The sequence below is a fragment of the Pseudophryne corroboree genome, chromosome 10, assembly GCF_028390025.1.
Source record: "Pseudophryne corroboree isolate aPseCor3 chromosome 10, aPseCor3.hap2, whole genome shotgun sequence".
NCBI lineage: Eukaryota > Metazoa > Chordata > Amphibia > Anura > Myobatrachidae > Pseudophryne > Pseudophryne corroboree.
The window spans coordinates 22,449,361-22,470,010 of record NC_086453.1 but is presented as its reverse complement, the minus strand read 5'-3'; the positions used below and the strand labels follow the sequence as shown (position 1 = coordinate 22,470,010).

General features: G+C 48.8%; 2 protein-coding genes across 3 annotated transcripts in view; one reads left to right on the top strand and one right to left on the bottom strand.

Annotated features, from left to right (window-relative positions):
* The window catches only part of LOC134965835 (zonadhesin-like), an 87,164-nt gene extending 78,713 nt beyond the window's left edge, over positions 1–8,451 (bottom strand). The window contains exon 1 of the mRNA XM_063942211.1: positions 8,311–8,451. The gene's annotated coding sequence lies outside the window, so the exon portion shown is untranslated. The remainder of the gene's footprint in view (positions 1–8,310) is intronic.
* Positions 8,134–20,650, top strand: part of LOC134965834 (IgGFc-binding protein-like) — a 217,785-nt gene continuing 205,268 nt past the window's right edge. Inside the window, exons 1-2 of one of the 2 annotated variants that reach the window (XM_063942209.1) lie at positions 8,501–8,583; positions 11,065–11,183. In XM_063942209.1, the coding sequence (XP_063798279.1) occupies positions 11,123–11,183 (61 nt within the window). In that variant the 5' untranslated portion in view covers positions 8,501–8,583; positions 11,065–11,122. Of the gene's footprint in view, positions 8,584–11,064; positions 11,184–20,650 lie in introns of both variants that reach the window. The other variant, XM_063942208.1, reaches the window with a different exon arrangement.

The following is a 20,650-nucleotide window of genomic DNA, read 5'->3' as shown; positions in this document are numbered from 1 at the left end:
AAATCTAAATTGCAGTGTAAAAATAAAGCAGCCAGTATTTACCCTGCACAGAAACAAAATAACCCACCCAAATCTAACTCTCTCTTCACGTGTTATATCTGCCTCCCCTGCAGTGCACATGGTTTTGCCCAACTGCTAACAAAAATCCTGCTGCGATCAACTCAGAATTACCCCCCATGTGCACTGCAGGGGGGCAGATATAACATGTGCAGAGAGAGTTAAGGGGGGTACTCACGGAGAGATCCATGCTTAAAATCTAAGCCATCTGACTAGATTGCTTAGATTTTAAACACAGATCACTCGTGTGTACCCCCCATAGCGATAGCGATGCTCGGCCCCGCGCATCGCTATCGCCGGTGCTAGATTGGTCTGCATGCAGGCTCAATCTAGCACGTCGCTCATTTCACCTGCTGGGTGAAATGAAAGCCCCCTTTGCGCCCCCTTTGCGCTGTGCTGAGCGGGGGGAGAGATGTGTGCTGAGCGGTTCGCTCAGCCCACATCTCTCCTGTGTATAGGGCCCTTTAGATTTGGGTGGGATGTGTTCAAACTGAAATCTAAATTGCAGTGTAAAAATAAAGCAGCCAGTATTTACCCTCCACAGAAACAATTTAACCCACCCAAATCTGACTCTCTCTGCACATGTTACATCTTCCCCACCTGCAGTGCAGCATGGTTTTGCCCAACTGCTAACAGATCTGCTGCTGCGATCAACTCTGAATTACCCCCTCTCTGCCTAGGGGCAGAGAAAGCTGTGCAAGAGTACAGGATCCGTAGTGAGCCCTCTGATAACGCTGTCTCAGCACAGCGTTATTATCACAGGGCTCACTGCTGTATTTTCTTTTACATTTTCTTTATCTGTAAATTTGGTCAGAACTCATTTCCCATTATAGGTATGCAAAAAAAATAAGAATTTACTCACCGGTAATTCTATTTCTCGTAGTCCGTAGTGGATGCTGGGTACTCCGTAAGGACCATGGGGTATAGACGGGCTCCGCAGGAGACTGGGCACTCTTAAAAGAAAGATTAGGTACTATATCTGGTGTGCACTGGCTCCTCCCTCTATGCCCCTCCTCCAGACCTCAGTTAGGGAAACTGTGCCCGGAAGAGCTGACATTACTAGGAAAGGATTTGGAATCCAGGGTAAGACTCATACCAGCCACACCAATCACACCGTACAACTCGTGATAACTATACCCAGTTAACAGTATGAACAATAACTGAGCCTCTCTCAACAGATGGCTCATACAATAACCCTTTAGTTAAGCAATAACTATATACATGTATTGCAGAGAGTCCGCACTTGGGACGGGCTCCCAGCATCCACTACGGACTACGAGAAATAGAATTACCGGTAAGTAAATTCTTATTTTCTCTGACGTCCTAGTGGATGCTGGGTACTCCGTAAGGACCATGGGGATTATACCAAAGCTCCCAAACGGGCGGGAGAGTGCGGATGACTCTGCAGCACCGAATGAGCAAACTCAAGGTCCTCCTCAGCCAGGGTATCAAACTTGTAGAATTTTGCAAAAGTGTTTGAACCCGACCAAGTAGCAGCTCGGCAAAGTTGTAAAGCCGAGACCCCTCGGGCAGCCGCCCAAGAAGAGCCCACCTTCCTCGTGGAATGGGCTTTTACTAATTTAGGATGCGGCAGTCCAGCCGCAGAATGTGCAAGCTGAATCGTGCTACAGATCCAGCGAGCAATAGTCTGCTTTGAAGCAGGAGCACCCAGCTTGTTGGGTGCATGCAGGACAGGGACGTGCAGTCAGGGGAGGCAGTGCCTCCCCTGTCATTAATGATTAAGATAATACAAAGAAGATGCATATGACACATATTCTGTGTCATATGTATCTTCTTAATATTATTCTTAGGATTGCTCCCCTCTGTATGTTTTTGGGAGGCACCGATCGTGGTGCCTCCCGTTGTCACTGGGGAAAGTATGGGGAGCGGGGGGCGGGCACGGGCGGGGACTAGCCTTGGGCAGTAAAAGCCCATTGAAAATATATGGGAAAGTGGCACCATTAGAGGTGCCGCTTTCCTACAGGGACGTGCTTTCAACCTATGAAAGCACGTCCCTGTCAGTGAGGCCACAGTGATTGGCCAGCGGATCCGTCACTGGATCCGCTGTCAATCACTGAGTGGGCGACGCTGGCGGAGGAGGTGCGGGCGGCTGGATGCGGTGATGGTGCGGGCGGCGGGATGCGGCGGTGGTGCGGGCGGCGGCGGTGCGGGTTGCGGCGGCGGAAATGTACCTTTATCCAGCAGAGTTTGGCAGCGGAGCGGTTCCAGTTTCAAAAATGACGCCTCAGCGTCATTTTTGAAATTCAAGATGGCCGCCGCGAGCCAATCACGGCTCGCCGCATCATCGCCCCGCCCCCTCGGCTGACTTATATAAGTCAGCGCGAGGCGGAGGAGAGTCAGTCCGACGGCGGAGGAGGAGCTGTGAAGAGCTCCTGAAGAAAGAAGACGCAGCAAGTCCTGGCTGGGCGGCGGCTATGCAAAAGAGCTTAGCAGCCGCCGCCCACCAGGTGAAGAAGACGCTGGGAGCCCCGGGGAGGTGGCGCCCCCCCAGGTGAAGACACCGGAAGCCCTGGGAAGGCGGCGGCCCCGCAAAAGAGCTTAAAGGCCGCCGCCCCCAGGTGAAGGTCCGGTTTAATAAAGCTTATTTTCAAGACGTGTGGTGTTTTTATTTTAATATTTTCTTTACAGGTGGACTACAGGTGCCAGCGGGCCCTTTATGTCCGTGCATGCTGGCACTTGTGGTTCTCCAAGTGCCAGCATGCTGGGGCAGGCTTGCTGGGACCTGTAGGCTACCTGTAAAGAACAATATTACTATTCTTTGCAGGTGGACTACGGGTGCCAGCAGGCCCTTTATGTCCGGGCATGCTGGCACTTGTGGTTCTCCAAGTGCCAGCATGCTGGGGCAGGCTTGCTGGGACCTGTAGGCCACCTGTAAAGAACAATATTAACACAATGAACCCCGCACCCACCGCCACCAGGGGTGCGGGGCATAGCACTGGGCTATCAGCCCAGTGCTGGTTATTGCTCGGGAGGGGGGACCCCATTTTTATTTTTTGGGGTTCCCACTTTCCGAGGAATTCCAACCCTGGGCTGACTGGCTGGGGGGCAGATTAATGTAATGGCAGGGGGACCCCAAACTGAGTGTCTCCCCTGCTATGGCATTACTCCCCCTGGCTGGTTCTGCCTAGTGCTGGTTTTACTGATGTGTCCGGGGACCACACTTTTTTTTTTTTTTCGGGGGCGGGGGGGGTTTGGAGGGCTTGTTAGCTGCCAGTGCCTCCCCAACCTGTGATCCCACCGCACGTCACTGATGCAGGATAAATAGCGAGTCAGTTTTTCTGACTCTAGCCGTCCTGGAAACATAAAGTTTCAGGGCCCGGACTACGTCCAGCAACTTGGAATCCTCCAAGTCCCTAGTAGCCGCAGGCACCACAATAGGTTGGTTCAAATGAAACGATGATACCACCTTAGGGAGAAATTGGGGACGAGTCCTCCATTCTGCCCTTTCCATATGGAAGATCAGATATGGGCTTTTACATGACAAAGCCGCCAATTCTGACACACGCCTAGTCCAAGCTAAGGCCAAAAGCATGACCACTTTTCACGTGAGATATTTTAGCTCCACGGTCTTAAGTGGCTCAAACCAGTGGGATTTTAGGAATCCAACACACGTTAAGATCTCAAGGTGCCACTGGAGGCACAAAAGGGGCTGAATATGCAGCACCCCTGTAACAACGTCCGAACTTCAGGCAGTGAAGCCAGTTCTTTTTGAGAGAAAAAGGGATAGGGCCGAAATCTTGGCTTTTATGGATCCTAATTTTAGGCCCATAGTCACTCCTGACTGTAGGAAGTGCAGGAATCGACCCCCCTGGAATTCCTCTACAGGGCCTTCCCGGCCACCCACCAAGCAACCTATTTTCGCCATATACAGTGAAAAAGTCTTGCTGTCACGTCTTTCCTAGCCTTTATCAGCGTAGGAATAACTGCATCCGGAATGCCCTTTTCCGCTAGGATCCGGCGTTCAACCGCCATGCCGTCCAACGCAGCCGCGGTAAGTCTTGGATCAGACAGGGTCCCTGTTGCAACATGTCCTGACTGAGAGGCAGAGGCCATGGGTCCTCTGAGAGCATTTCTTGCAGTTCCGGGTACCGAGTCCTTCTTGGCCAATCCGGAGCAAAGAATATTGTTCACACTCCTCCGTTTATTACAATTCTCAGCCCTTGGGTCTGAGAGGAAGAGGAGGGAATATATAGACCGACTGGAACACCCACGGTGTTACTAGTGCGACCACAGCTATCGCCTGAGAGTCCCTTGACCCAGCGTAAAACCTTTTTTATCTTTTTATTGAGGTGGGACGCCATGTAGTCCACCTGAGGCAGTTTCCATCAATTTGCAAAACTGCGTGAAGACTTCCTGATGAAGTCACCACTTTCCCGGGTGGAGGTCGTGTCCACTCCCGGAATGAACACTGCTGACAGTGCGCTTACCTAATTCTCCGCCCAGCGAAGAATTCTGGTGGCTTCTACCCTCGCCACCCTGCTCCTTGTGCCGCCTGCTGTCTGACTGGATCAGAACCGGTTGGTCGCGAAGCAGGAACTCCGCTTGACTTAGGGCGTTGTATATGGCCCTTAGTTCCAGGATATTGATGTGAAGGCAAGTCTGTTGGCTTGACCACAAACCTTGGAATTTTCTTCCCTGTGTAACTGCCCCCCACCCTCGGAGGCTTGCATCCGTGGTCACCAGGACCCAGTCCTGAATGCCGAATCTGCGGCCCTCGAGAAGGTGAGCACTCCGCAGCCACCACAGGAGAGACACCCTGGCCTTCTGAAGATGTGATCCGGACCACTTGTCCAGTAAGTTCCATTGTCCTTGCATGGAACCAGCCGAAGGGGATGGCCTCGTATGATGCCATCATCCTTCCCAGGACTCGAGTGGCGTGATGCACTGACACCTGTTTTGGTTTTCAATGGATTCCTGACCAGTGTCATGAGCTCCTGAGCTCTCTCTATCGGGAGATAAACCCTCTTCTGGTCTGTGTCTAGGATCATGCCTAGGCGAGGCAGATGAGCTGTAGGAACCAACTGCGACTTCGGAATATATAGAATCCAGTCGTGTTGCCGTTTCACTTCCAGAGAAGGTGATACGCTGTCCAGCAACTGCTCTCTTGATCTCGCTTTTATGAGGAGATCATCCAAGTATGTGATAATAGTCACACCTTGCTTCCGCAGGAGCACCATCATATCCGCCATTACCTTGGTGAAATTGGTAATGACAATCCCGTACCGCAATTCTGAGGTACTCCTGATGAGGTGGATAAATGGGGACACGAAGGTATGCATCCCTTATGTCCTGATTCATTTCAGGCTTGCAATGACCGCTCTTAGCGATTCCATCTTGAACCTGAACCTTTTCAGGTATATGTTCAGGGATTTTAATACAATATGGGTCCAACCGAACCGTGTGGTTTCGGGATTATAAAATGGTCGAATAATAACACCCTCTTGTTGAAGGAGGGGACCCTTGACCACCACCTGTTGAAGATACAATTTACGAATTGCAGTTAACACTGGCTCCCTCTCTTGGGGAAAAGCCCGCCGGGTCCTCGGTGAGGGGGCATCTTCTCACAGTCCAGCCTGTATCCCTGCGATACAATTTCTATTGCCCAGGGATCTAACAGGGAGTGAACCCACTTGTGGCTGAACTTACGAAGGCGTGTCCCCACCGGGCCTAGCTCCGCCTGTGGAGCCCCAGCGACATGCGGTGGATTTTTGTAGAGGCCGGGGAGGACTTCTGTTCCTGGGGACTAGCTGTGTTGTACAGCTTCTTTCCTCTGCCCCCGGCTCTGACAAGAAAGGACGCATCTCAGACTTTCTTGTTTCTTTATTCGAAAAGCTGCATTTAATAATGTTGTGCTTTCCTAGGCTGTGCAGGAATATAAGGCAAAATATCAGAATTACCAGCTATAGCTGTGGAGACCAGGCCCGAGAACCTTTCTCCACACAATCCTCAGCCTTCCATATGCCTCTTAAGTCGGCATCATCTGTCCAATGTATATTCTACAGGACACGTCAAGCAGAAATCGACATAGCTTTTGTCTCTAGGACCCAGTATACTCATGTCCCTTTGGGCATGCTTTATAATTATATATCTATCACTTAAGACAGCATCTTAAAATATTTATATGCATACTAGGGTCTCAATCTCTGCTGATAAGGTACCTGTCCACGCTGCCACAGCGCTATAAACCCATGCCGACACAATCGCCGGTCTGGGTAGTATACTAGAATGTGCACACTATCTGCAGGATCCCTGAGAATAGCTAGTGCAAACAGGACACCCAAGGGGAAGATTCTCAACACATCCTGGCCCTAGTGGGGAAAGGATACAGCCTGAGAATTCTCTTGTGGGAAGCTGCCGTCTCTTGTCAGGAGATTCCCGCTCTTTTTCCTCATGAGAGGAGGGAAATTTACCTCAGCATTCTTCCCCTTAACATGTGTACTCTCGTGTCAGGGACAGATGAGTCATCAGTGATATGCAAATCATCTTTTATTCCAATAATCATATATTGAATATCTTTTAGCCCTCTTGGCTGTAACTTTGCATTATCGTAGTCGACAGTGGAGTTAAACTCCGTGTCGATACTTTGTTATTTTGGATAGTGAACATAGAGAAACTCTGAAGGTCTCTGTGACATAGGGACAGACCAGGGTAGATTTCCTTTCTGTTCCCTAACCTTTTGTGCAATAATTTTACCTCAGCACTTACACATATCCAAACAGGTGTCGGCGTTGTCGACGGAGACACCCTCCCACACACATATCCGCTCTATCACCTCCTTAGAGGAGCCTTTTACCTCAGACATGTCGACACACGCGTACCGACACACCACACACACAGGGGATGCTCTATTTGAAGACAGTTCCCCCACCAGGCCCTTTGGAGAGACAGAGAGAGAGTATGCCAGCACACACCACAGCGCTATATAATACAGGGATGTACACTATACTGAGTGATTTTTCCCCTATAGCAGCTTATATACACAGTTTTGCGCCTAAATTTATGTGCCCCCCCTCTCTTTTTTACCCTTTGTGTACCAGGATACTGCAGGGGAGAGCCTGGGGAGCTTCCTTCCAGCTGAGCTGTGAAGAGAAAATGGCGCCGGTGTGCTGAGGAAGAAGGCCCGGCCCCCTCAGCGGCGGGCTTCTGTCCTTTTATGTACTTTAATGGCGGGGGTTAATGTACATATACAGTTTATCAGACTGTATTATGTGCTTTTCGCCAAGTAAGGTAATCTAATTGCTGCCCAGGGCGCCCCCCCCCCAGCGCCCTGCACCCATCAGTGACCGGAGTGTGTGGTGTGCTAAGGGAGCAATGGCGCACAGCTGCAGTGCTGTGCGCTACCTTAATGAAGACAGGAGTCTTCAGCCGCCGATATTCATCTTTATCTTCTGTCTTCTGGCTCTGCAAGGGGGACGGCGTGCGGCTCCGGGACCGGACGACCGAGGGCTGGGCCTGTGTTCGATCCCTCTGGAGCTAATGGTGTCCAGTAGCCTTAGTTAGAAGCCCAAGCTAGCTGCAAGCAGGTAGGTTCGCTTCTCTCCCCTCAGTCCCACGTAGCAGTGAGTCTGTTGCCAGCAGATCTCACTGAAAATAAAAAACCTAACAAATACTTTCTTTTCTAGGAAGCTCAGGAGAGCCCCTAGGGTGCATCCAGCTCTGGCCGGGCACAGATACTAACTGAGGTCTGGAGGAGGGGCATAGAGGGAGGAGCCAGTGCACACCAGATATAGTGCCTAATCTTTCTTTTAAGAGTGCCCAGTCTCCTGCGGAGCCCGTCTATACCCCATGGTCCTTACGGAGTACCCAGCATCCACTAGGACGTCAGAGAAAATATGATCTGGTTACTAAAAAAAAGTGAATTAAAGGGTTTGGAACAGTTTTTACTGAAAACTGCTCCAAAAGCCCTTTAACCACTTAGCTGGCACGGTCAGAACACATGCGACCGCGCAGCCCCACTATGTCCCCCAGTTTTTGACAAAGAGATCCGTTCTGCAGATGAGCGTAACATAAAATATTTAAATATTTTTAAAAAATACTTTTTTTTTGTTGCAGGGAGGATCCCTCACTGGCAACGTCCCAGACCACCACCACCGTGGCTGGCGTTCACCTCAACTTTGTCCCTGGTGCGGGTCATGCAGCTGAAGACTGAACCTTCTGTATACAGCAGCCGGCATTGAAGGATCACCGCAGACCACCGCTCACTCTCTCTGTCTCCGGACGCCTGCTACTTACCACCGGACGTCCCCCTGGAAGCGCTGTCAGACTCCGGCACTGTCTGCTTCGACTCTGCAGCAGTACCTCCTCCTCCGGCGATTTTTAGAAATAGGCCCCGCTCCAAAGGTCCAGTGCATGCGGACTCCTACTCTGTCAGTTTACTGCTCCCAACTGCCGCTTATCTACTCCCTGGGCCTAATTCCCGTCTGTGTACAATGCCGGTGTACACGCAACTGAGCCATTATCAGCAGAGGGCACATGGTGCTGCGATCTCACTGTACACACTCCAAGGTACCTTTGCGATGCCGATCGCAGTAAGGATTCTAGATATCAGTTCTATATTGCATCCTGGAAAATAAAAGGCAGAATCTGATTGGTTGCTATGGGTAACAGCACAATTTTTTGAAGTTTTAGTATATCTACCCCTTAGGCAGTATTTTGTCTGTGGAAACAGGATTGTCCTCTCAGCTAGAGGTACAGTATGTGTAGTATAGGAGCTCTTTGTGCTCCTGGGAATCCAGCACCTTCTTAGTTCTCAGTATACTCAGAAGACCAGAGTTTGGACCTCAGGAGGATAGCCTAACATTGCCACCCCAACCCCTCCCCTCTGTAGAAGCAGCGCCCCCTAACTGCGGTAGTTCCACCAATGATCATACGCTTTTGTCTTCTCCTCCAAACGTTCCCTGGTTGTAGATAATACATTAGACAGTAGTTTACAGGTATAGACGATATATCATACCGTAGCTGTCATTACCTCGCCTTGGGGGATTTACCTTCATTGTCCTCTAATTAGACACAGAGCTGCTTCCCAGCTACAATGTTTGCAATGCAGAGAATGTAGCCGAGCTGCTTCATATCCAGGGGCAACAAATAATAAATAACTCTCCTGGTCTCTATCCCTGCAGGCAGCTCACGTCATGTGTAGGCGGGTGAGTAACACGTTACCGGCGGCCGGAATCCGGGCAGCCAGAATCATCCTCTTGCGCCACACATCGCGTCCAACACTAGTCGCATATATATATGAACATATGCGATTAGTACCCCGATAAGAGCTGCCCTTTGCGATGCACTCAAGTCCCCGGACTTCAGGGTTTATGACCCCTGTAGTCTATTTGCACATGCTGGGAGGGATCTGTTCGGAACCCTGTGAGAGCACCGATGCGGAAAGAAGCCCATAGGCTTCTGTAGGGTAATGCTAGCTCCTCCGCTTGGGAATCCCAGGGGCAGGACTTTAGTACATATGGAAAATGTGGTAAAACACTAAAAACTGGATCTTTACCACATTTTCCCATGAGTACATCCCGCTCCCTGTGTAATGTGCAGGGTTGGACTGATTGCACCTGCTCCGCTACCCACTGGATCTGACACCTGTACCCCGCTGTGCAGCATCTGGCCACACCTGCCCGCACTGGCCACACCCCTTCTCAGTACCAGGGCCTTACATAGATGTCAGCGCCTCTGAGGCCCAGTATGGGTGTTTGCAGCATCCAGGGCTGATGGCCTTCCATGGAGTTATCTAGTGGCGTAAAAGTGAACGCAAAAATGTCCATCTTCTGGGCGCGTGATGGGGGTTTCGCGGGGGCGTCAGTGAATGAAGCTCCCTTCTCAGACTCACAGATGTTTACATGGGGACACTGCACCTGCCACAGGGCAGGTGTAATAGTAGATGGTGCACGCAAATGTCTGCCAATGGTGTCAGTGTCATTTCTTGAGCACAGATTTCTAAATTAGTACACATGGAAAATGTGGTAAAACACGCGGACATGCACTGAGACTGGAGGGGGGGAGGTTCAGGGGAAATTTGCGGAAAAATTACTTCACAGGGTAGTGGACAAGTGGAATAGCCTCCCATCAGAGATGGTAGAGGCTAAGACAGTAGAGCAATTTAAACATGCTTGGGATAGACATAAGGATATCCTTACAAAGAAATAAGGATCAAATAAGGTAAGAGATAAAAATAATGTAAAAAAAAGGGGGCAGACTAGATGGGCCAAGTGGTTCTTATCTGCCGACAAATTCTATGTTTCTTTGTTTCTATGTGATGGTCCCCAAGCTGGCTCCTCAAGGCACCTGGGTTAAATCAAAACAACTGAGGTACTGTTAAGTCACCTGTGCTTAAGTATGTCTAATTTTGAAACCTGCACAGTTAGTGTGTGCCTTGAGGATGGTGATTGGGAACCCTCACTTTAGACACATGCAGGGCCAACGATCATAGGTGGTCATTCCGAGTTGATCGCAGCCAGCAACTTTTTGCTGCTGCTGCTGCGATTACCTAGCACACGCCTATGGGGGAGTGTATTTTAGGTTAGCAGGGCTGCGATCGCTTGTGCAGCCCTGCTAAGCTTAAAAAAATTTCAAGCAAAAGAAGACTAGGCCTATACCTACTTACCCTGTGCGACGATCCCTGCGATGCTGGAGCCGGCTTTGACGTCAGACGTCCGCCCTCCGTTCTTCTGGACACGCCTGCGTTTTCCATACCACACCCCGAAAACGGCAGCCAACGGTCCGGATCCGCCCTATAACGTCTTCTTCCTGTCAATCTTCTTTGCGGTCGGCTCTGTGACCGCTTCCTTCGTTAGGCGCGATGTAACCCGGCGACCCCTGTTGCCGGGCAACATCACGCACGCGCGCTGCGGCCGCCCTGCATGCGCATTCCGGACCCGTTTGCACCACAGCGATAAACCACTGCGTGCGAACGGGTCGGAATGACCCCCATAGTCATTAGATGCGACAGTAGCACCAGTCCATCTAAACTGATTTTTTTTCCCCCAGTTGTAGGCACCATTCCGCAATACAAGCCCCCTGCTCTGCAGAGCATTAGAGCAAGTCCATGAGTCTGGGGGAGCGGCTGCAGAACCTAGTTCCCGTCCTGGACTGTCCTGGACATATAGGTACGCATTGGTATAAACTGGATGATGTATGTATTGATACAGTACTAAAAAAACAGCCCAGATACTGTATAGCAATGTTTGTCTATAAGTACTCGATGGTACAGGAACTGGCAACTTGAAAAGCACTTTGGGGTCTATTTACTAAGCCAGTGATTTTCAACCTTTTTCAACTCGCGGCACACCGGCAAGACTTTACAATTGCCAAGGCACACCATCAGTGCACCACGGGGGAAAAAAACACTGGCCCCCATAGTAATTAAACAGACACACTGGCCACCACAGTAGCACAAAAACATTGGCCCCGAAAGTAATACAAATACATTGGGCCCTGCGGTAATAAAAAAAAAATGCTTTCACCCCCACAGATTTATAATAATGGGATGCAGTTAAAATACCGGCTGTCGGCATTCCGGCGTTCAGGAGACCGACGCCGGAATACCGACAGCCAGTGAAAATGGAAAAGTGGAATCCCAACCTCTGCAGGGTATTCCCACTCGGGTTGGTGGGTCCACGCTATAAACTGAGTGGAAATATAACCTGTGGTGAGCTAAGCAAGCCACTGGGCTTGAAGTGTGGTGATCGCAGCGAGCCCGCGAGGGTATTCACTGCTGGGATTCCAACAGACGGGAAGCCGGTGTCGGTATACTTACAGCCAGCATCCCGTCTGTCGATAAAACATATACATTTTATAATAATGGTACACACTTTGCCCCCAGTAATTCCACATGCTGCTCCACATAGTAATTCCACTCTCTGCCCCCATAATAATTCCACTCCCGGCCCTCCATAATAATTCCACTCTCTGCCCCCCATAATAATTCCACTCCCGGCCCTCCATAATAATTCCACTCCCGGCCCTCCAATAATTCCACTCCCGGCCCTCCATAATAATTCCACTCCCAGCCCTCCAATAATTCCACTCCCGGCCCTCCATAATAATTCCACTCCCAGCCCTCCAATAATTCCACTCCCGGCCCTCCATAATAATTCCACTCCCGGCCCTCCATAATAATTCCACTCCCGGCCCTCCATAATAATTCCACTCCCTGCCCCCCATAATAATTCCACTCCCGGCCCTCCATAATAATTCTACTCCCGGCCCTCCATAATAATTCCACTCCCTGCCCCCCATAATAATTCCACTCCCGGCCCTCCATAATAATTCCACTCCCGGCCCTCCATAATAATTCCACTCACTGCCCCCCATAATAATTCCACTCCCTGCCCCCATAATAATTCCACTCCCGGCCCTACATAATAATTCCACTCTCTGCCCCCCATAATAATTCCACTCCCGGCCCTCCATAATAATTCCACTCCCGGCCCTCCAATAATTCCACTCCCGGCCCTCCATAATAATTCCACTCCCGGCCCTCCATAATAATTCCACTCCCGGCCCTCCATAATAATTCCACTCCCTGCCCCCCATAATAATTCCACTCCCGGCCCTCCATAATAATTCTACTCCCGGCCCTCCATAATAATTCCACTCCCTGCCCCCCATAATAATTCCACTCCCGGGCCTCCATAATAATTCCACTCCCGGCCCTCCATAATAATTCCACTCACTGCCCCCCATAATAATTCCACTCCCTGCCCCCATAATAATTCCACTCCCGGCCCTCCATAATAGAGATGAGCGCCGGAAATTTTTCGGGTTTTGTGTTTTGGTTTTGGGTTCGGTTCCGCGGCCGTGTTTTGGGTTCGACCGCGTTTTGGCAAAACCTCACCGAATTTTTTTTGTCGGATTCGGGTGTGTTTTGGATTCGGGTGTTTTTTTCAAAAAACCCTAAAAAACAGCTTAAATCATAGAATTTGGGGGTCATTTTGATCCCAAAGTATTATTAACCTCAAAAAACATAATTTACACTCATTTTCAGCCTATTCTGAACACATCACACCTCACAATATTATTTTTAGTCCTAAAATTTGCACCGAGGTCGCTGTGTGAGTAAGATAAGCGACCCTAGTGGCCGACACAAACACCGGGCCCATCTAGGAGTGGCACTGCAGTGTCACGCAGGATGGCCCTTCCAAAAAACCCTCCCCAAACAGCACATGACGCAAAGAAAAAAAGAGGCGCAATGAGGTAGCTGACTGTGTGAGTAAGATTAGCGACCCTAGTGGCCGACACAAACACCGGGCACATCTAGGAGTGGCACTGCAGTGTCACGCAGGATGTCCCTTCCAAAAAACCCTCCCCAAACAGCACATGACGCAAAGAAAAAAAGAGGCGCAATGAGGTAGCTGACTGTGTGAGTAAGATTAGCGACCCTAGTGGCCGACACAAACACCGGGCCCATCTAGGAGTGGCACTGCAGTGTCACGCAGGATGTCCCTTCCAAAAAACCCTCCCCAATCAGCACATGATGCAAAGAAAAAGAAAAGAAAAAAGAGGTGCAAGATGGAATTATCCTTGGGCCCTCCCACCCACCCTTATGTTGTATAAACAAAACAGGACATGCACACTTTAACCAACCCATCATTTCAGTGACAGGGTCTGCCACACGACTGTGACTGATATGACGGGTTGGTTTGGACCCCCCCCAAAAAAGAAGCAATTAATCTCTCCTTGCACAAACTGGCTCTACAGAGGCAAGATGTCCACCTCATCTTCACCCTCCGATATATCACCGTGTACATCCCCCTCCTCACAGATTATCAATTCGTCCCCACTGGAATCCACCATCTCAGCTCCCTGTGTACTTTGTGGAGGCAATTGCTGCTGGTCAATGTCTCCGCGGAGGAATTGATTATAATTCATTTTAATGAACATCATCTTCTCCACATTTTCTGGATGTAACCTCGTACGCCGATTGCTGACAAGGTGAGCGGCGGCACTAAACACTCTTTCGGAGTACACACTTGTGGGAGGGCAACTTAGGTAGAATAAAGCCAGTTTGTGCAAGGGCCTCCAAATTGCCTCTTTTTCCTGCCAGTATAAGTACGGACTGTGTGACGTGCCTACTTGGATGCGGTCACTCATATAATCCTCCACCATTCTATCAATGTTGAGAGAATCATATGCAGTGACAGTAGACGACATGTCCGTAATCGTTGTCAGGTCCTTCAGTCCGGACCAGATGTCAGCATCAGCAGTCGCTCCAGACTGCCCTGCATCACCGCCAGCGGGTGGGCTCGGAATTCTGAGCCTTTTCCTCGCACCCCCAGTTGCGGGAGAATGTGAAGGAGGAGATGTTGACAGGTCGCGTTCCGCTTGACTTGACAATTTTGTCACCAGCAGGTCTTTCAACCCCAGCAGACCTGTGTCTGCCGGAAAGAGAGATCCAAGGTAGGCTTTAAATCTAGGATCGAGCACGGTGGCCAAAATGTAGTGCTCTGATTTCAACAGATTGACCACCCGTGAATCCTTGTTAAGCGAATTAAGGGCTGCATCCACAAGTCCCACATGCCTAGCGGAATCGCTCCGTGTTAGCTCCTTCTTCAATGCCTCCAGCTTCTTCTGCAAAAGCCTGATGAGGGGAATGACCTGACTCAGGCTGGCAGTGTCTGAACTGACTTCACGTGTGGCAAGTTCAAAGGGCATCAGAACCTTGCACAACGTTGAAATCATTCTCCACTGCACTTGAGACAGGTGCATTCCATCTCCTATATCGTGCTCAATTGTATAGGCTTGAATGGCCTTTTGCTGCTCCTCCAACCTCTGAAGCATATAGAGGGTTGAATTCCACCTCGTTACCACTTCTTGCTTCAGATGATGGCAGGGCAGGTTCAGTAGTTTTTGGTGGTGCTCCAGTCTTCTGTACGTGGTGCCTGTACGCCGAAAGTGTCCCGCAATTTTTCTGGCCACCGACAGCATCTCTTGCACGCCCCTGTCGTTTTTTAAAAAATTCTGCACCACCAAATTCAAGGTATGTGCAAAACATGGGACGTGCTGGAATTTGCCCATATTTAATGCACACACAATATTGCTGGCGTTGTCCGATGCCACAAATCCACAGGAGAGTCCAATTGGGGTAAGCCATTCCGCGATGATCTTCCTCAGTTGCCGTAAGAGGTTTTCAGCTGTGTGCGTATTCTGGAAAGCGGTGATACAAAGCGTAGCCTGCCTAGGAAAGAGTTGGCGTTTGCGAGATGCTGCTACTGGTGCCGCCGCTGCTGTTCTTGCGGCGGGAGTCCATACATCTACCCAGTGGGCTGTCACAGTCATATAGTCCTGACCCTGCCCTGCTCCACTTGTCCACATGTCCGTGGTTAAGTGGACATTGGGTACAACTGCATTTTTTAGGACACTGGTGAGTCTTTTTCTGACGTCCGTGTACATTCTCGGTATCGCCTGCCTAGAGAAGTGGAACCTAGATGGTATTTGGTAACGGGGGCACACTGCCTCAATAAATTGTCTAGTTCCCTGTGAACTAACGGCGGATACCGGACGCACGTCTAACACCAACATAGTTGTCAAGGACTCAGTTATCCGCTTTGCAGTAGGATGACTGCTGTGATATTTCATCTTCCTCGCAAAGGACTGTTGAACAGTCAATTGCTTACTGGAAGTAGTACAAGTGGGCTTACGACTTCCCCTCTGGGATGACCATCGACTCCCAGCGGCAACAACAGCAGCGCCAGCAGCAGTAGGCGTTACACGCAAGGATGCATCGGAGGAATCCCAGGCAGGAAAGGACTCGTCAGACTTGCCAGTGACATGGCCTGCAGGACTATTGGCATTCCTGGGGAAGGAGGAAATTGACACTGAGGGAGTTGGTGGGGTGGTTTGCGTGAGCTTGGTTACAAGAGGAAGGGATTTACTGGTCAGTGGACTGCTTCCGCTGTCACCCAAAGTTTTTGAACTTGTCACTGACTTATTATGAATGCGCTGCAGGTGACGTATAAGGGAGGATGTTCCGAGGTGGTTAACGTCCTTACCCCTACTTATTACAGCTTGACAAAGGGAACACACGGCTTGACACCTGTTGTCCGCATTTCTGGTGAAATACCTCCACACCGAAGAGCTGATTTTTTTGGTATTTTCACCTGGCATGTCAACGGCCATATTCCTCCCACGGACAACAGGTGTCTCCCCGGGTGCCTGACTTAAACAAACCACCTCACCATCAGAATCCTCCTGGTCAATTTCCTCCCCAGCGCCAGCAACACCCATATCCTCCTCATCCTGGTGTACTTCAACACTGACATCTTCAATCTGACTATCAGGAACTGGACTGCGGGTGCTCCTTCCAGCACTTGCAGGGGGCATGCAAATAGTGGAAGGCGCATGCTCTTCACGTCCAGTGTTGGGAAGGTCAGGCATCGCAAACGACACAATTGGACTCTCCTTGTGGATTTGGGATTTCAAAGAACGCACAGTTCTTTGCGGTGCTTTTGCCAGCTTGAGTCTTTTCAGTTTTCTAGCGAGAGGCTGAGTGCTTCCATCCTCATGTGAAGCTGAACCACTAGCCATGAACATAGGCCAGGGCCTCAGCCGTTCCTTGCCACTCCGTGTGGTAAATGGCATATTGGCAAGTTTACGCTTCTCCTCCGACAATTTTATTTTAGGTTTTGGAGTCCTTTTTTTTCTGATATTTGGTGTTTTGGATTTGACATGCTCTGTACTATGACATTGGGCATCGGCCTTGGCAGACGACGTTGCTGGCATTTCATCGTCTCGGCCATGACTAGTGGCAGCAGCTTCAGCACGAGGTGGAAGTGGATCTTGATCTTTCCCTAATTTTGGAACCTCAACTTTTTTGTTCTCCATATTTTATAGGCAGAACTAAAAGGCACCTCAGGTAAACAATGGAGATGGATGGATTGGATACTAGTATACAATTATGGACGGACTGCCACGGTTAGGTGGTATAAAAAAACCACGGTTAGGTGGTATATATTATAATAATAATACAATTATGGATGGACGGACTGCCTGCCGAATGCCGACACAGAGGTAGCCACAGCCGTGAACTACCGCACTGTACACTGGTTGATAAAGAGATAGTAGTATACTCGTAACAATTAGGATGACACTATGACGGTATAAAGAATGAAAAAAAAACCACGGTTAGGTGGTAGGTATATAATAATAAATAATACAATTCTGGTCGGACGGACTGCCTGCCGTGTGCCGACACAGAGGTAGCCACAGCCGTGAACTACCGCACTGTACACTGGTTGATAAAGAGATAGTAGTATACTCGTAACAATTAGGATGACACTATGACGGTATAAAGAATGAAAAAAAAAACCACGGTTAGGTGGTAGGTATATAATAATAAATAATACAATTCTGGTCGGACGGACTGCCTGCCGTGTGCCGACACAGAGGTAGCCACAGCCGTGAACTACCGCACTGTACACTGGTTGATAAAGAGATAGTAGTATTAGAGATGAGCGGGTTCGGTTCCTCGGAATCCGAACCCGCCCGAACTTCATGTTTTTTTTCACGGGTCCGAGCGACTCGGATCTTCCCGCCTTGCTCGGTTAACCCGAGCGCGCCCGAACGTCATCATGACGCTGTCGGATTCTCGCGAGGCTCGGATTCTATCGCGAGACTCGGATTCTATATAAGGAGCCGCGCGTCGCCGCCATTTTCACTCGTGCATTGAGATTGATAGGGAGAGGACGTGTCTGGCGTCCTCTCCATTAGAATAGAGATAGATTAGATAGAGAGAGAGAGATTGTGCAGAGTCGCAGACAGAGTTAGTTTACCACAGTCAGTGACCAGTGCAGTTGCTAGTTAACTTTTATTTAATATAATATATCCGTTCACTTCTCTCTGCTATATCCGTTCTCTGCCTGAAAAAAAAAACGATACACAGCACAGTCAGTCACACAGTGTGACTCAGTCTGTGTGCACTCAGCTCAGCCCAGTGTGCTGCACAGTCATCAATGTATAAATTAAAAGCTTATAATTAATTGTGGGGGAGACTGGGGAGCACTGCAGGTTGTTAGCAGGAGCCAGGAGTACAATTATATTAATTAACAGTGCACACTTTTGCTGCAGGAGTGGTGACCAGTGCCTGACCACCAGTATAGTATTGTTGTATACTACTAATATCTCTTTAAATATCAACCAGTCTATATTAGCAGCAGACACAGTACAGTGCGGTAGTTCACGGCTGTGGCTACCTCTGTGTCGGCACACGGCAGGCAGTCCGTCCGACCAGAATTGTATTATTTATTATTATATACCTACCACCTAACCGTGGTTTTTTTTTCATTCTTTATACCGTCATAGTGTCATCCTAATTGTTACGAGTATACTACTATCTCTTTATCAACCAGTGTACAGTGCGGTAGTTCACGGCTGTGGCTACCTCTGTGTCGGCACACGGCAGGCAGTCCGTCCGACCAGAATTGTATTATTTATTATCATATACCTACCACTAACCGTGGTTTTTTTTTCATTCTTTATACCGTCATAGTGTCATCCTAATTGTTACGAGTATACTACTATCTCTTTATCAACCAGTGTACAGTGCGGTAGTTCACGGCTGTGGCTACCTCTGTGTCGGCACACGGCAGGCAGTCCGTCCGACCAGAATTGTATTATTTATTATTATATACCTACCACCTAACCGTGGTTTTTTTTTCATTCTTTATACCGTCATAGTGTCATCCTAATTGTTACGAGTATACTACTATCTCTTTATCAACCAGTGTACAGTGCGGTAGTTCACGGCTGTGGCTACCTCTGTGTCGGCACACGGCAGGCAGTCCGTCCGACCAGAATTGTATTATTTATTATTATATACCTACCACCTAACCGTGGTTTTTTTTTCATTCTTTATACCGTCATAGTGTCATCCTAATTGTTACGAGTATACTACTATCTCTTTATCAACCAGTGTACAGTGCGGTAGTTCACGGCTGTGGCTACCTCTGTGTCGGCACACGGCAGGCAGTCCGTCCGACCAGAATTGTATTATTTATTATTATATACCTACCACCTAACCGTGGTTTTTTTTTTCATTCTTTATACCGTCATAGTGTCATCCTAATTGTTACGAGTATACTACTATCTCTTTATCAACCAGTGTACAGTGCGGTAGTTCACGGCTGTGGCTACCTCTGTGTCGGCACACGGCAGGCAGTCCGTCCGACCAGAATTGTATTATTTATTATTATATACCTACCACCTAACCGTGGTTTTTTTTTTCATTCTTTATACCGTCATAGTGTCATCCTAATTGTTACGAGTATACTACTATCTCTTTATCAACCAGTGTACAGTGCGGTAGTTCACGGCTGTGGCTACCTCTGTGTCGGCACACGGCAGGCAGTCCGTCCGACCAGAATTGTATTATTTATTATTATATACCTACCACCTAACCGTGGTTTTTTTTTTCATTCTTTATACCGTCATAGTGTCATCCTAATTGTTACGAGTATACTACTATCTCTTTATCAACCAGTGTACAGTGCGGTAGTTCACGGCTGTGGCTACCTCTGTGTCGGCACACGGCAGGCAGTCCGTCCGACCAGAATTGTATTATTTATTATTATATACCTACCACCTAACCGTGGTTTTTTTTTCATTCTTTATACCGTCATAGTGTCATCCTAATTGTTACGAGTATACTACTATCTCTTTATCAACCAGTGTACAGTGCGGTAGTTCACGGCTGTGGCTACCTCTGTGTCGGCACACGGCAGGCAGTCCGTCCGACCAGAATTGTATTATTTATTATTATATACCTACCACCTAACCGTGGTTTTTTTTTCATTCTTTATACCGTCATAGTGTCATCCTAATTGTTACGAGTATACTACTATCTCTTTATCAACCAGTGTACAGTGCGGTAGTTCACGGCTGTGGCTACCTCTGTGTCGGCACACGGCAGGCAGTCCGTCCGACCAGAATTGTATTATTTATTATTATATACCTACCACCTAACCGTGGTTTTTTTTTCATTCTTTATACCGTCATAGTGTCATCCTAATTGTTACGAGTATACTACTATCTCTTTATCAACCAGTGTACAGTGCGGTAGTTCACGGCTGTGGCTACCTCTGTGTCGGCACACGGCAGGCAGTCCGTCCGACCAGAATTGTATTATTTATTATTATATACCTACCACCTAACCGTGGTTTTTTTTTCATTCTTTATACCGTCATAGTGTCATCCTAATTGTTACGAGTATACTACTATCTCTTTATCAACCAGTGTACAGTGCGGTAGTTCACGGCTGTGGCTACCTGTGTGTCGGCAGTCGGCAGGCAGTCCGTCCATCCATAATTGTATTATTATTATAATATATACCACCTAACCGTGGTTTTTTTATACCACCTAACCGTGGCAGTCCGTCCATAATTGTATACTAGTATCCAATCCATCCATCTCCATTGTTTACCTGAGGTGCGTTTTAGTTCTGCCTATAAAATATGGAGAACAAAAAAGTTGAGGTTCCAAAATTAGGGAAAGATCAAGATCCACTTCCACCTCGTGCTGAAGCTGCTGCCACTAGTCATGGCCGAGACGATGAAATGCCAGCAACGTCGTCTGCCAAGGC